The sequence below is a fragment of the Amphiura filiformis genome, chromosome 16 (assembly GCF_039555335.1).
Source record: "Amphiura filiformis chromosome 16, Afil_fr2py, whole genome shotgun sequence".
NCBI classification, from domain to species: Eukaryota; Metazoa; Echinodermata; class Ophiuroidea; order Amphilepidida; family Amphiuridae; genus Amphiura; species Amphiura filiformis.
In genome coordinates this window covers 45,524,377-45,540,545 of record NC_092643.1, presented here as the reverse complement: position 1 = coordinate 45,540,545, position 16,169 = coordinate 45,524,377, and the positions used below count along the sequence as shown (strand labels likewise).

The following is a 16,169-nucleotide window of genomic DNA, read 5'->3' as shown; positions in this document are numbered from 1 at the left end:
TTATTCCATATTTTTGCCTTAATTTCAAATTTGCAGCCTTTGGCCTCCATGGACCAGAATGTCACATAATAATAATATTATTATTATCAGGGGTGTGAGTGACCTCTATTGAGAAAAGAGGAACTTTGTTCAAAAAAGAGGAAAAGCACTGAAATATGCTCAAAATGGGCTGAAAATGGAAATAAAAAGCTAAAATTTTGCCTCAAAAAAATTTCCAAAAGAGAGGAATTCAGCTTAAAAGAGGAGATTTCACACCCCAGAACAGAATGCCAATCCGGCAAATCAGCTACCAAATATCTTGCTGTCATCATAAATGCTGCAATTTGATGTCAAGTCAATGGTTAAAGGGTCAACAGTCCGAAGGGTCGTTAGTCCAAATAACTTGGTTATAACCCTAAACTTCATCCTAACCCTAACCTAAGCCCTAATCCTAACCTTAAACATATTTCAGACTGTAATCCTAGCCTTGGCCCTAACCCTATCCCTAACATGAACCTACCTACCCTAACCTAAATCTTAACTTAAAATACCCTAAACCCTAACTTCAACCCTTTTTGGACTAATAACCCTTTAGACTAATGGGCAGATCCCAAGTCAACAGACAGCCATGGTGTGGGGCATGACATACAGGATTTGAACAGGTGAGCTGAGCTTTCATATTCTTGGAATATCTATCATGGGGCATGAAAATATGGAAATCAGTAAGTACAATGTCATATTGCACAGGGTCTATACACAAATGGCTTGTAGGTATTTACTGTTATTTGTAGCCCTGAATAGTCCCCTATTTTTAAAATTACATCTGTGTGTCCAACTGATTTCTTACACATTTGAATAAACATGTTTAGAAAGAGATACATGATAGAATTGCTCAAATATAAATATATTATAACTTTCGTACATATAAATAATCATAAAAATAGAGAAAGGCAGTAATCAATATTCACCACTTATTCCGATGTACACATCCACTGCACACATGGCAATTATTAAATTGCAAAATGTTTCCTGACCTGACTTATATACAATATAATTGATAAGTTCAGATGCAAAACCGATATCAACTGCTCAGTGCAATAATAGCTGCCAAGTGTATAGATGAGTATAATAAACTGTGTGTAAATTGCCAAATGTTCACAGGGCAGCTATTGCACTTATTACCCACTTCTGGCACTGAGCAGTCAATATATCATTTTGAGATATAGACAAATATAACTGGTAAAATATAAAGAAAATTATCAAGTATATGCTAATTTTGATCATAGTTCAAAAAATTACCTATTCAGAAATGGTGAGTATCAGTTTCCACTGTTCACATGTTCTTTTTACTGGAAGGCATAAAAATAATATCACTCTGTGATTCTGATCCAATCAGACCAAAGTCAGTAATAATGAGATTGAGGTATTCGCTGTAGTAGTGAATACATCATACCTTAGTTACTGGTTCACGCTTGGTTTACACACCTAATAGCACCCATTGATGTGGTGTTGTGATCATTATGATCATGGTCCAGTAGCAACCATATGTGACCTGCTCCCACAAAATGAGAGTAAAGTCTCAAATTGGTAGTTTTGAGACCTCTTGGCTGCTGAGTTGATGTTCTTTGATGCACACATGTATGTTCTTTGTGAATGCCCTATTGTGCATGTTCTGCCCCATTCACAAAAGACATACTACTGTCATACAGAATGCCTCATTCACAACTTATTTCTCGCATGTTCAGGTGCGCATCAAACACAGAACATCAATTTAGTAGCCACAGGTCTCAAAACTACCAACTTGTGACTTTACATTCACTCGGTCGGACATCCGGGAACATAGTCCCCTTCGCACAAGCGCGTGCACACCAACTAGCTCGAGAAAGGGGAACTGCACATGCGCAAACTGGTTTTACAAGGCCAAGAGAATTCATTTTATGGGAGGCTGGGAGCATATATCATCACATTCAATGTGACTTGTCTTCCAATATTTCATATATTAATGCATCCTTTTCTTTGAGTAACTGTCTTGCATCCCGTAGCTCTGCTGTCCTTTCGATGAGTTCTTGTTGCTTTTGGCTAAGCAGCTTGGATTGTTCTGAAAGTTGTTTTTGAAGTCTGTTGATCATCTGAAAAACAAAGTTTGACAACATATTTTTTGTATTTTAATTGGTATGCCGTGGGATTCCAAATTGCACTCATGACAGCTCTTGAGACAAGACGAGACGAGACTTTACGTCTTATGGTAATAAAACAATTTACTGATCTCACAAAGTAGCGTACATTTTAACAAGCAACCTATATTTATTAGCACCTGATTTCTGCATTTGTGACCCATCATAATCAAAACAGACCACCTCGCGGCAGAAATGAAAATGGAGATTTAAACACTGGGATAAACTGCTGTTTTTTAGGTTTATCATGATACCTTGCTTGTTCAAATCAGATACAGTAAAAATGTTTTATGAGGCAAAACAAGCTCAAATTTCATTTTATTTTATTTATATTTTCTCATCTTCTTTCATTGTTACCTGCCAATGAAGCCAGTCGCGAAATGGACGGTTTGGATGTGATGGGTCACATTTACTGATATGTGCCTATTGCCTAATATATTAACCTTGAGAAATATTTCATCATTTTCTTTATTTTTCAATTATTTCTTGAACCTGATAAATTCACTTAGCCATCATATTCCCACAAGGATATTGCAACCATATGTATGTTGTCTAGATTAAACTGATTTTTAATTTTGATCTCTTAGATGTAACAAATTACCTCATCTTTGGACACAAAGAGCTCACTCTGTAGTACTTCATCTGCACTGGGTCTATCTTCACCATTCACTGATACTAGCTCGCCCATCATTTCACTCTATACAAAATCGTAATATTAACATCATAATAATATTAAATTGAAACATATCATTTATAAGAAGAGCAAGAGCAAGGACACCTTTAACAAATTTTACTACCAAAACAAAAAAGTAGTCCAAAAACAATCCCAAAACACACCATTTTTGGTGAAAAATACCCTAACAAGTTCAATATGATCAGAAAACTACAATTTTTCATGATTTTTTCCCAACCCTAAAGGAGTCATGCAAGTCATTGTCCAGTCACCGAAATCACACATGTTTTGTTTTCCCCAGTCTCCACCAGTTCAGATCTCACTTTTATTCAAATTCCAATCATTTACAAAGGAAAATCTTATTTTGAAGCACAATCTTTTGCAATGCTAAAAAACAGTTCCATGAATTTTCAAATAAATAGAAAAAAATAAGTAATAAGTCCATGGTTTAATTTGTTATCCTGGAAAGAAAAGAAAAGGACTGCTAACGTAGTGTTCTTCTCACTCGCTTCTCACCACTGCAGCCCAGGTTTAATTCCCCACATTGCCACATGTGCATTTTGTTGCGGATCCATGCCCATTCTAATGTGTTTTTCTCTGGGTGCTCCAGTTTTCTTCTGCTTCTATACTTGGGACCTCATCCCATATCCCTGTCCCATCATATTTGGTTGGCATCCCTTTAATTTAGTAGCCTCTGGAGCACTATTGGACTTTGCCTGGCTTTGGCCTAATGTTATAAATAAATAAATGAATGGAAAACAGCCTTCAGATCTACACTACTGTTCCAAAAACCCAAGCTAGTTTCGAAATCAGCAGAAATGTGACACTGATGTTGGTTGAAGATCTGGTCTTATTTCCACCCCTAATTCCAAACACATTTCTGTTAAAAAATGTGTGCTCATAGCTTAAGTTTTAAAAGAAATTTTTTGTTGCAGCTTCTGTGTTCCTTACCTGTAGTGGCCACCTTTTCATAACTTCTGTAACAATACGTCCGTGGCGTAGATCTCCCATACACCTAGCTCTCTCCATGCCAGTACTAAATGGATGAAATAGCTCAAATAAGATGATCCCAGCACTGTACATATCAGACTGAAAACAAATCAACAAACAAGATATTGTACATGTACTTATTTTTACAAAGAACATTCAGGGCAGGGAATGGGGAAGGGGAATGTGAGATAGATGCAACTAGCACTCCAGAACTGAATAGATGAAATAGTTTAAAATAGATGGAAATCATTCCACTGTAGACATTGGACTAAAAACACTAACATTTAATTGTAATACAGCTGTGATTATATGCCGGAGAATGGTGGCATACTTATCTCCCAAGCGCTACATGCAGAGCTAGCAGACAAAGCAGAGCTAGCAGACAAAGAAACATAACATTGTATTGCATGAAATGACTGGGCAACTCCGGACAATGAATGGGTGATGTGAAAGGAAAATATATACTATTTTCAGATAACTAGTCATATATTTTGCATTCTCGAAACCAGTACTGAAACACTGAATAATAATTTGCATGGTTTATACAAAATTGATTTAATTCTAGAAAATCTTGATTGTGAACACATCCATTCATGCAAATTCTCACCCATACAACTCTCAAAGTAACCACTCTGTCACCTCTGTGATGTTTTACCATGATGACTATACTTTCCCCAAGGCCCTTACCATCATAATCATGCCCAGGATGGAACAATTGATGTGGTGGTGAGCTGTGAGGAGCTTATAAGCACTGTACTATTTAAAGTGACCCCCACTCTCCAGACCATCATCCCACCTGATTTCACTCACCTTACTGTCATAGTCACCACTGCCATTCAGTTGTTCTGGTGATGCATAAGTTGCTGTGCCAACCCCCGATGTGTGTATGGAACAGTTAGAAGTGAAATCTGGAAATCAAGAACCAAATATGCATGTTATGAGTAGCCTCTTGTCAAGGACAGCATTAGCAAGCACCATCATCTTGTAACATGTTTCTACTCAAATATTTTCTGTGTTGGACACAGGTGGGCATGCTTTTCAGGTCAATAGAAACTGCCTATACTGTTAATTTCCATCAATAAAATAGTATGCCAAAATCACCATGTAGGTTTTGACAAATGACCATAAACTGATAAAGGGATGTGCCACATATGGGTCTCATTTTCTTTTTGCATGAACGCTGGAAAGGGACAACATTTATATTGTTATGCGTAAGTTTTAAAGAATTTAATTTTCCAAATATATCAGGTCACATTCCTCTAATGTTCCTTGGCTAGTTTGCAATTGTTCACATACTTACCCCATTTACTAAGAGTATCTAGAGGCATGAGAGGATAATCTTCATAAGCACCCTTGGATTTATCCACTACGTCATGCCTGGCTAATCCAAAATCTCCTATCCTCACATGGAGATTATCCCCATCAAGGAAAATATTCTTGGGCTGAAAAAAGAAAATAGATCACAAAGATTATAATGTTTTGCAAAATCCTTTTTACAAATTAAGCGTACTACTAACTGCCAGCAAGGCTGTATGCACATGCTTGATATTGTGCGGGTAATACATGAGGACTATGCTTAACGAGGATTTGGCAAAACAATACTAGCTACATGATTAGGACTTTTTTTTCATTGAGATATCATTAATTGTATGCAAACCAGTACATACTATTCTCAATGTGTTACAAATTTCCACACCATTCCATCATTTTTGTGCATTTTAATCAAGCATATATTTCTAAAACTACTGAACAACCTGCATTTTTTAAGATTAACCCATTAAACTTTTGTGACCTGCTGAAATTTACCGTTACATCTATTAAGATGCAATTAATTTACCCAATGCAACCACTGAAATATGCAAATGGAGCCATCATCATCCCACATTCAATGTTACCTTATTTACACAAGAAGTTGATGACTTCCATATTCTTTTGCCATAATAAGCTGCTAGAATTACACCAGAATAAAGCTTTCAAAACACTGACCAAATGTCTTTGCATTCCAGTCTTCAGCATTACAGGAACACATGTTTGTCAACCAGAATCTGTTCAAATATTTCTACCTTCCTTCCATATCCTCCTGTTGGAAAATAGTTTATTACCTGTGCTAGCTTATTTGCCAACAGGAATTGGGTTATTCAATTTAAAATCCACACTACCCCTGTGAAAGACTTTGGAAATATCTTCCACAGCAAGGAGTATGGATTTCAATTGGGATGAGCCCCGGGGGGGTCACTCCCATTGTGGCATGTACACCATCCGCGATAATCAACTTTTGAAAAGCACCCTAAACAAGGATTTCACCCTTGGCTAAAACGACACCCTAAACAGGGATTTCATTCCTAACATCAAATTTCATACCCTAAATTTCATTTCCAGATTTAGAAATTGCAATTTTGCTACCCTTTTTCAAATTGTTCATGTTTTGACACCCTAAACGCGATACGCGCATATCGTGCATACCCACGAAAAACGACCCTTTTTACGCGTTTTCATTATCGCGGATGGTGTACAGGCCACAATGGGAGTGACCCCCCGGGGGATGAGCACATTAAGCAGCTCCATTTGAATTTCATACACCCTTTGATAAAGATTCAACCTGAATATTCCACAGAAGGTGGGTGAGTTTCAAATGAGTTGCCTAATGTGTTCATTCCATTTGAAATTCATACTCCCCCTTCGGAAGATATTTCCAAAATCTTCCACAAAAGTAGTGTGCGGGATTTTAAATGGAATAGCACATTGTGACTCTTCCCATCCACTGGGAGTATTAATTGAATTCAGGTTTGTAAACATACCTTTAAATCTCTATGCATGAAGCCATTGGAGTGTATATACTGCACACCTTTCATAATGCCTTCAAATATCTGCATGTTAAGGCTTGCATCTACTCCTTCAAACGAATCTGAAATTTAAACAAATATATGGACAATATGTTTCTCATTATTGACTATTCAAAATGTTCTTCATTCTGGAAGGATTGTTCAATACAAAATTATTGGCAAAAAGGGTAAATTGGGAATTATTTTTGTACTGTGTGTGCTTTTCCACCTTCTCAAGAAATAGTTAGCACTATGCCCTGTATGTTTGATTGCGGGTGATGCGCAAGTGTGTAATTGGGAGTATTAATGTGCAGGGAAAAGAAGAAACACGCATAGCACAATTAAACACAAAATTACAATGGAAAAATAACATACATAGGCAGATAAACCAGAGAAACAACTCTGGATATACCTGCCTGTGCGGAGATGTGAACCCCAGACCTTTTGCTTGTGGGACGAACACTCTAACCACTGAGCTACACAGACTGCCCCTGATAAATGGGCCTTAATTAAATGGGCCAAAATTCGCACAACATGCTAGTACCAACCTGGCAAACTTGCAAGTCGTTCATTCCTTTCTTTCAACCATCCTGCCAGCGTTCTAGTGCACAACTGCATCTGTATATACAAAGTAACCGCTAACCCGGTAAACAAATTATCTCCAGGGACAACTCCCAAGTCCATATCTCCTCTTGACATCTCTGATGAGGGGTCAAAACTGACCGCTCGCCTCCTTAACTGCTGTCGTCTATTAGCAACATCAAGATTAGAAGATGTATTTTTAGTAGGATCTTTCAATTTGTCTCGGCTCGATTTCCGCGATAAATTCAGAAAACCGAAACGGCCTGAGAGTAAAGCACCATAGCTTGGGAAGTTGATTGAATTTCGTTCACACACTTCCATTCCACTATTTTTGATTTCGGTAGTGGTTTCAACTTTGAAAGAAGATTCCACCTTATGTTTATTTGAAACATGCTTGATGTCTACTTTTTCAGATTGCACTTTTGAGGAGAAATGTTCTGAAGTTGATGTATCCACTTGAGTACTGTTTTCAAAATGAATAGAAAGATCCGAGAAGTCACTGTCTGCCTCAGTTTTTGCATATGTACTTGACTTGGTTGTGAGTTTGAAATTGATTCCTCACAATCAGTAGTCGATGTCAGTTCATTGCAAGAATTGTCCATCACCTTTCGTTTTGATACACTGTAACTACCACTACACATAGAATTTCTACTGAGTAGATCATCTAAGGAGTCACTCGACTTGGAAGGATCCGACTCGTCACTTTTTTGTCCATTTGGTACGCCACAGTCAGTTTTGTTCCATTCATCACACTCACTTTCATCTTTTATCTCGGTAATGCATGGTGCCATGAAAGATTTGGAATTAAAATCGGGCCTCCTCACCCTCGAGTTATGGCCAATGAGGTATCTTGGTGGTTGAAAAGTTGCTTCTGCTGGTGCTTTTATGACAGTTGGTGGGGTTTGAGTCCTTGATGGTGCATTGGGTGAATGGACATTGGAAGGTCTCTTAGTTGTGGCAGTGAGAGTTGATGTGTTGGTTGGTGGACTTTGAATATTAGGCTTGGTTAGGAAGTCTGGTGGGGACTGACTAATACCCTCGTGACTGTTGCTTCGGGTAAACCGAACTTCAGTGCTTCTGTGGTAAAAAAGTAAACAGAATATACATTTAATAGAGGAGTCAATTTGAATTTGAAATGTTAAACAGTCAAGCAAATAAACAAATCATAAGGCCCGTTAATTTGAAAGTTTGTTTTAAAGCTCTTCTGATGTTCAAAATCTAATGCGGAATGCGGGTTTTTTGTAATATGATTTTTACTTACATTTTAGATATAATTGATTAACGACGATGGGAAACTGGGTTCTTGTATTGCATATACTGCTACATAATCCTTCATGCAAGCCAACACAGAATTAGCCTATTGTCAAGACTTCATTGAGGGATAAGACAGCTTTATTCTGCAAGCTGTATAATCCCTGTCTTGATACTAGGCTCACTCTTGAGTACATGCATACTTGTATGAAGATAATACCCTTTTTGAATGAGATCATATGAGACAGTTTTTATATCTATCAATAGATTTCAACAAACTTCATGATTGGAAGAATTTATTTGCCTTCATGAAAAAGTTAATTTTGAACTTCTATCCTGAGATCAGGATTAGCTATAATTTGAGACTTGCATGCAAGAAGGGCTGTAAGTGCTTTCTTATTACTATGCACTTATGACCTTCTAGCATTCAACTGACAAACTGAACTAACCTTAGATCTTCAGTTGGCAGTGTCCATATCTGTGTCTTAGTAGTACTCACAGGTTCAGCTTCAATCCAGGCAGCATTGTATCCTACAATATTGACATGATCAAGGCGGGCTAGCAGTTGAACTTCACGCAACACCTGTATCAAACCAAGGATTTATAAGAAAATGTAAAAATTGTGTTACACCTCAAACCCATAAGCTGCTGAAAACAAATAAGATAAGATTTTAGTTCAAATTTGATTGACAATTGACTTTATCACATCACATCAAGGTCCTATTATGAAAGGTCACATAGAAGGCAGCCGTAGAAGAGGTAGACAGAAGCTTAGATGGACTGATGGAATTAAACAATCAACAGGCCTTTCTCTTGTCGCAGCTCACCATCTAGCTCAAGACAGAAGCTGTTGGAATACCGTCATCAACGGGGTCACAGAGGGTCAGCCATGACCCACAGGATGATGACAACGATCGAGGGTTTAAGGTAAGAAGGTCCTACTTGCAATAATGGCTGCCCAATTATTGACAATTTCTGCATTCTATATTGTATACATCTAACAGAATGACACCTGGCAGCTATTGCTGATAGGGCCTTCTGATCCCAAACACCCACCAATGTGAATACATTCACAACCAGGGGTTCCAAACAAGTAGGTCACAACCATAGATTAAAGAGGTGCAGATAGAGCACCAAAGTCTCCGCTTTTGTAGGCAATAAGAATTCTCGCATATTATACCAAATCACATACAACCTTTGCCTATGTGTATACATGAAAAGGCACTGATGACTTGGGGGCCCCATCTGTTTATATTATTAGTCTATGGTCACAACCCTATGGGGTGGTCAAGGTTCCATTTTGTAATTTGCTTACCTTTCTAGCAGATTCTGGGTGTTTTTGTTTTAAGAGGATCTTCTTTACGGCATATTCTCTTTGATCAAGTTTGTTCTTCACCTAAAACATTGAAAAAGAAAAATGAAAAATGTAAGCACCTGAGGTGATTCATAACAAGTTATGTACTTTAACTACTTTTCACCGCCCAAATGAACAAATGGTTACAAATAAGACTACAAACAAACCTTATATACACTGCCAAATCCCCCTTTGCCAATTTTGTCTATTTCTCTAAACTCTGTCTTATAGCGTGAATTTTGACTCTTGAGGACTTCTTCTGTTCGTATGTCTGGTGTCCTTGGGCTGAGAGGATCGGTGCCAGCTTGGAGTAGGGCATAGGTTCTTTCATCAGCAGTGGATGGTAATGACAGGAACTTTGATGTGACCTGTAGGATACAATGAAACAGAATTGATGTCCTTAGTCATTGGTGTTGATGTAGCTACTGCTTGTAATCAGTTCTGCATGTCCAATCTGAATCACAGACAGGAGAAATCAAAAGTTATGGTCCAGTCAAAAGAAATCCAAGGACTTCAGCTTTGAAGGCTTTAAGACTAGTGTCACAGATGTCCAACAACATACTCCAGGGCCCTGTTTCACAAAACAAAGACCTTACAATTGATTTACCACACATAATCCCCTATAAATCAATTGTAAGATCGATCATAAGTCTTTGTGAAACAGGCCCAGAAGGCTGTTCCATGTGTGGAAATCAAAGTGAATGAAGCTCTTATCTAATTTAAGAGTATGATCTGATATCTGAATGGTGAGTGCATGGTCTGGCATAGATGTACTGAACCGAGTGATCACACAATGTCTATCCAGTTGAAGAAAAAGCATTGTATACACAGTTCTACTTTGAACTATCTGGAATTGATGCATTTTGTACATAACTGATACAGCAGCAATATGGCCTGATGGCGTATAATTACCCTTTATTTATTTATTACATTTGACAAAGGATTGAGCTGAGCACCTGTTTCATCAAAGTTCTTCAACACCAGTTCACTAATGTGACATCCTCACTAAAATGTGATGCGATCAAACAAAATCAGTCGGAACTCGGAAATACGCTGCATTTTGCAGAAAAGCCCATTGAAATTGAACAACCAGTTACAAAGATATGAGCAATTAAAGAGTTTCCAAAACAGCAAGAAACAAAAGGAAATATTTCCTTTGTTTGGCTATAACTCAAAATTTCTGAGTTCCGACTGATTTTGCTTGATCGTATCACAAGATAATAATAATGTTCTTAACTTGTCTGTTACCTGTTTGTCCATCATCTTTGTAATTGCCAACATCATATTGTGTACTATGCTGCTATACTGAACACGAATTGCACTGAAATTCTCTATAAAATCCCATGATGGTATCACCTGCAACAAGAAATAATAATCTTGTTTATATTTGAGTCATGATTAATTAAGAGTACAGTGCTAAAATATGTGAATCAACTGATCATGTAGCATGGCCCAGGAGAGGAGTGAAGGAAGGAAGCAAGCAAGCAAGCAAGCAAGCAAGCAAGCAAGCAAGCAAGCAAGCAAGCAAGCAAGCAAGCAAGGGAAGAAAATGTGGTAGAGGGACAGAGAGGAGGAAGGAGGGATGTGGGGAAGATGCAGGGACATGATGGAAACCTATATGTAACCCTCTCTCATTTCCTATCACAAAGTAATGGAATATGAGTGTTACTGCATGCGGTAATAAATAAACTTATCCGCCCTGAAGCAGCCTGACAACTCAAAACTAGAAACTATTACCGCATTCATTTCAATTTACCGCCCGTGCTCCTATAAGGGCCCACCCAGCGACTTTACTACACATGATCCTCCATGGATTTAACTACATAATGACTCTCCATCACTATGTGCATGGTCCAAACAAAGACGGAACCATCTGCACATAAAATCTGTATTTATGGGCCATTTTTTACGTATGCAATATATAAAATAAGTGCCTACCCAAAATGACTTTGTTAAGCACCCTTGGCGGTTAATAGAATGAATACAGTACCTATTGTTTTCAGAATTAAACACTGAAACAAAACAAAACCAAGGAAACACACAATATCTAACTTGAGACTTATTCTCAAATGACCATGATGATACAATAGGAATAAGAAATATACTCACCACCAGTGCACAAATATCAAATGGGCTATTCCAGATGTATTCCGAGCCCCCTATGGAAGACACTTCCGAATTGGGGCTAAATTGACAGCCGAATTCACATGTCAGGAAAAACCCATGGAAGACACTGCCGAATTGTGGTAATATGTCTAATATGGCCAGCGAATTCACGTAAATGTAAATGTCTTCCATAGGGTTCCAGCTGGAATTAGAACATTTTTTGTTTCCAGCCAGAATTCAAGTAAATGTGTTTCATAGGTTAATCGAGATGGTGATCATAAGTGAAGATTCTGCTGGAATTGGAGCATTTTTGACCATTTTCCAGCCGGAATATTAAGAAATGTGAATGTCTTCCATAGGCACATCATGGCCTTTCACAATCCCCACTCTTGTTTTTTCGCTTATTTTAGCAGCCGGAATTTCACCTAATCTCAATGTCTTCCATACCCTCCAGCCGGAATCTTTGCTAAAAATGACTGCTGGAATTCTAGACACATCTCAATTCCAGCTGGAATTGTATTTTTTTTAAATGTCTTCCATAGGGGGGGTGCGGAATACATCTGGAATAGCCCAATTGAGGGGTCAGTGCCACAAAGACGTAACTCCACTTTTTGCGAAAATGAGATTTTGATATCAAAATTTTCAGAAACATGATCACTTTCCATTAGTTTCCAATAAACACATAGAAGTAACTCCATTTAGCATCCCATTGAAATCAATGGCCAGTGAAACATAGACATAACTACATTAGTCAATGTGGACCATTATCTTTAAACTCATTTTTCTTAGAATGGCCAAAATGGAGATACATCTTTGTGTCACTGACCCCACGAAATATACTTACATTCATATCATCCAAATGCTTGCATATGATGCGGAACATTTTCTTCCTCCTTGTTGGGTCATGCTCATAAGCTTCCACTAGACTTTCTAAGAGTGATACCAACAGCAGATGGTTGGGTATTCTGGATTCAAGAGCCACTGGCCGTCGACTAGATTCAGGTGAATCTTGGAGGTAATCTGAATCTGATGTGCAGGAAACAAATGGGGAAGGTTAAGTGTAAGAACATAAAATTTAATGTTCACTTTCAAAGTTGAAATTGCAACAGTTACTGAATGAATTGTTTCTTATAAATAAATGTTTATCAATGTTTCTTTCTAAGATGGCTTCAAACTTTCAAAACAAACAGAACAACTAGACATAACCTGGTATTTGTAGGTGACAGTCCAACACAAGTGGGCTGTAATGTCGGCATTTTCACTTTTTGAGATATTGGGTGAGCAAATTCTCCTCAAAATATGCATCAATACAATGATAGATTATATGTCCCTATTTCTTGTCTCACAACATATGAAATGATCAGACAATATCTTTAAAACGATGTCATGAATGAAGTCAAGATGAAGACTGACAATGCAGTGTTTATAGGTCAATGATTTGCGCATGCCGATACATTTCAGCCATCACTAATATTTTGATCAATGAACATGGAGATGAAACATATATCGCAGATTTATTTAAAGAACAATACAATGATAGATTATATGTCCATATTTCTTGTCTCACAACATATGAAATGATCAGACACATGTGACACATGATGAAGCATTCAAACTAAACTCAAATATTTCAAAAAATTTTCCATTACAATATCTTTAAAACGATGTCATGAATGAAGTCAAGATGAAGACTGACAATGCAGTTTATAAGAACTAATTCAAGAACTTCAGGCTTAGTCTTGCACATGGTATTTCAGTACACCACGGTATTATAAGCCTGCAAAAAGTAGAAATTCAAGAAAAATGGAGGGTGTTGCTGTGAAGCAAATCACACACTACAGCTTTAATAATGCAAGAAAAGCGGGAGACAGACAGTGTACAATTTTAATCTCAAAATTTTACCAACTAAATAATTCTTACCATCAAAACTGTCAATAGTTGAAGGTTCATCTTGCCAGCTTAACATCAATGGGGTGCGATCTCCATCCATGGTTCCTACCTCAGGTGTTGATCTTCATTCACATATCTGTAATAATTCAAATTAACAAGCACTTTACTTGACACTGATCACTTACAGGGTTGTCACCAGGACCAAAAAAGTACTGGTTAAAATATTGAAGGCGAAGCGTAGCGAGTGAAGCTCTCGCGCCTCACACTATCTTTTTAGTGAACGCTAGGGATCGGGGAATAGGCTTTGAGAGTACCACCCCCCTAAAAAAATTGTCTTGCTCTTTTTATGATGAAATATCATCATCCACTTTAAAAAAAAATTAATAAATTTTTTTTTTGTGAGTGCCAGATGGCGGACGGCCCGTCCAGCGTAGTGACAACCCTGATCACTTATAGGATTGAAAATATTGTTCATATATAGATTGTGAAAACAAAATTATAACAAAAACAGTCGCTAACACAAATCTGATTGTAGTTCTCACAAATATAATCACATAATAAATAACAAATAAAATGCAAACTTTAATAGAGTTAAAAAAACATGTGCGCAACCGCAAGTTTAACAAATTATACAACTTTCTGGCTCACTGATTGAACTTCTTTGTTTTCTTTGTCCAAATAAACTTGGAAATTCAACCTTTTCTGTCAAAAGATAAACCATCATTTTAAAGATAAACCATCATTCAGAACATGTTTGAGAATGCTTTTAACATCTTGACCAGTCAAAATTAAAATTTACAATTCATCAACAATCACATTTTTTGTCTACAATCAAGTTAATTACCTAGGTTAATATGTTCACTATGTATCACTTGTTGGGAGTAAAATTGTATAAATTAATGCACACATACTGAGATGTTGATGTGTCTCATGCACGAGCCCCTTGATTCTCGCTATTTTTATAGCAAAATTGTCACTAAAAATGTTGGAAAATGCAAGTAAATATAAATGCATCCACCTGTAAGAAATTAATCATAATGAATGCGACCGAAAGCACTGTGCGTACTATGCGCCATGCAATTATACAATATTTATGCACAGGCACAGCTAGTAATTTACTAACGTTTGCTTTGATTGGTTCTCACTATCTAGGAGTGTACAATGTATGAATAAAGAACAAAGCACACAGTACTTACCATTCATAGCCTTTGTCATGTTTGTAGGTTGTGGTTGTGTGAACTTCATCCCATTTTTCTTGCCCTCTGCATTTCCATTCTGCATGTAAAGTGAAATATTTAATAATTAAAAAAAAATTAATTTATTATTTAAAATATTAATGAATTTGAGATTTATATAAATCTGATCTACTGGACTTACGTTTATGAGTGGCAATAGTACTACCTGGATGAATGATAATCTTCACAATCGTAATTTATAAAATACGGTATTATTAAATGAAAACATTTATTATAAAATCATGATATCAATCTGTATTACCCCCGGTATACATGTAAGGTCTCAATGATGTTCACAAAAAAATATAGTTAATTGCGTATAAAAACTGGCAAAATTTGAGAAGATAAATGTGGGGGAATTACAAGGGACATTTTATTTTGCAGCAATTGTACAACAAATGTCAAATGGCTATTAAATCATTTTAAAAAAATGGTTTGAATTTGCGCAGAACATCAATTGATAACATCTGAAGAAACATGAAAGCAAGCTGTTGCAGTAGTGAAAAAACATTAACTGTACTAACTGTAGTCTGTAGACCGCAGCAGCCAGAGGCCGAGACTGATTGTGTTTTTGATGTACAGTGTATTAGCTCGCACTGCCATGAGTGCACTCTCATTCTCAATACATGAATATATCGAGTCTCGACTGAAAACAGAATAGTGAACTGCACTGTTTGAATGACTGTTATACATAACATGTATACATATGAAAACAATATGACCAACCATGGCTTTCGACGTATCAAAGAAACATCTAGACTAGAGCAATCCAATATCACTTACAAGTTGCAAGAATGTTCTGGATCGATAAGCTTACTCATCATAATATTTACATGATTTAAAAATGCACAGCAGCCGACCCGGAAAAAACAATCGACAGGAAATGTACTTTTTCATGAACAAACTCGGGTTACTGAAATGCTCATAGCAATCGAGGTGCCCCCTCACACATGTACACTTGGTAAAATCACGCATTTGTTCCAAAACGATTTATTGATAATAAAAAAACAAGTTTTATACCCACGTTGGACTCTGGACTGATGCAATTTTGTTGATTTTTTGCATCGGGTCACGTCAGTGCTGCAAAGGTCACAGAAACGGGTAAAAGTGTTC

At 37.1% G+C, this 16,169-nt stretch overlaps 2 protein-coding genes across 4 annotated transcripts; both read right to left on the bottom strand.

The window, feature by feature from the left end:
- Positions 1 to 1,544: 1,544 nt before the first annotated feature.
- On the bottom strand, positions 1,545 to 7,541 carry LOC140136075 (eukaryotic translation initiation factor 2-alpha kinase 1-like). Its single transcript, XM_072157782.1, has 7 exons — positions 7,187 to 7,541; positions 6,615 to 6,721; positions 5,117 to 5,258; positions 4,627 to 4,724; positions 3,778 to 3,915; positions 2,755 to 2,850; positions 1,545 to 2,108 (listed from the first exon to the last, which is right to left on the bottom strand). The coding sequence occupies exons 1-7, from the start codon at positions 7,539 to 7,541 to the stop codon at positions 1,947 to 1,949; spliced, it is 1,098 nt and encodes a 365-aa protein (XP_072013883.1). The 3' UTR covers positions 1,545 to 1,946.
- An 80-nt stretch (positions 7,542 to 7,621) lies between these two features.
- Positions 7,622 to 16,146, bottom strand: LOC140136073 (eukaryotic translation initiation factor 2-alpha kinase 1-like). Of its 3 annotated transcripts, none has more exons than XM_072157779.1 (9): positions 16,081 to 16,146; positions 15,018 to 15,096; positions 13,852 to 13,957; positions 12,776 to 12,957; positions 11,074 to 11,181; positions 9,993 to 10,193; positions 9,787 to 9,867; positions 8,921 to 9,054; positions 7,622 to 8,297 (listed from the first exon to the last, which is right to left on the bottom strand). In XM_072157779.1, exons 3-9 carry the CDS (start codon positions 13,919 to 13,921, stop codon positions 7,622 to 7,624), a joined length of 1,452 nt encoding a protein of 483 aa, XP_072013880.1. In that variant the 5' UTR covers positions 13,922 to 13,957; positions 15,018 to 15,096; positions 16,081 to 16,146. The 3 variants fall into 3 exon arrangements, with proteins under 3 accessions (XP_072013880.1, XP_072013881.1, XP_072013882.1); XM_072157780.1 differs by having other exon boundaries at positions 16,077 to 16,140; XM_072157781.1 differs by having other exon boundaries at positions 8,184 to 8,297; positions 8,971 to 9,054.
- Positions 16,147 to 16,169: the final 23 nt, after the last annotated feature.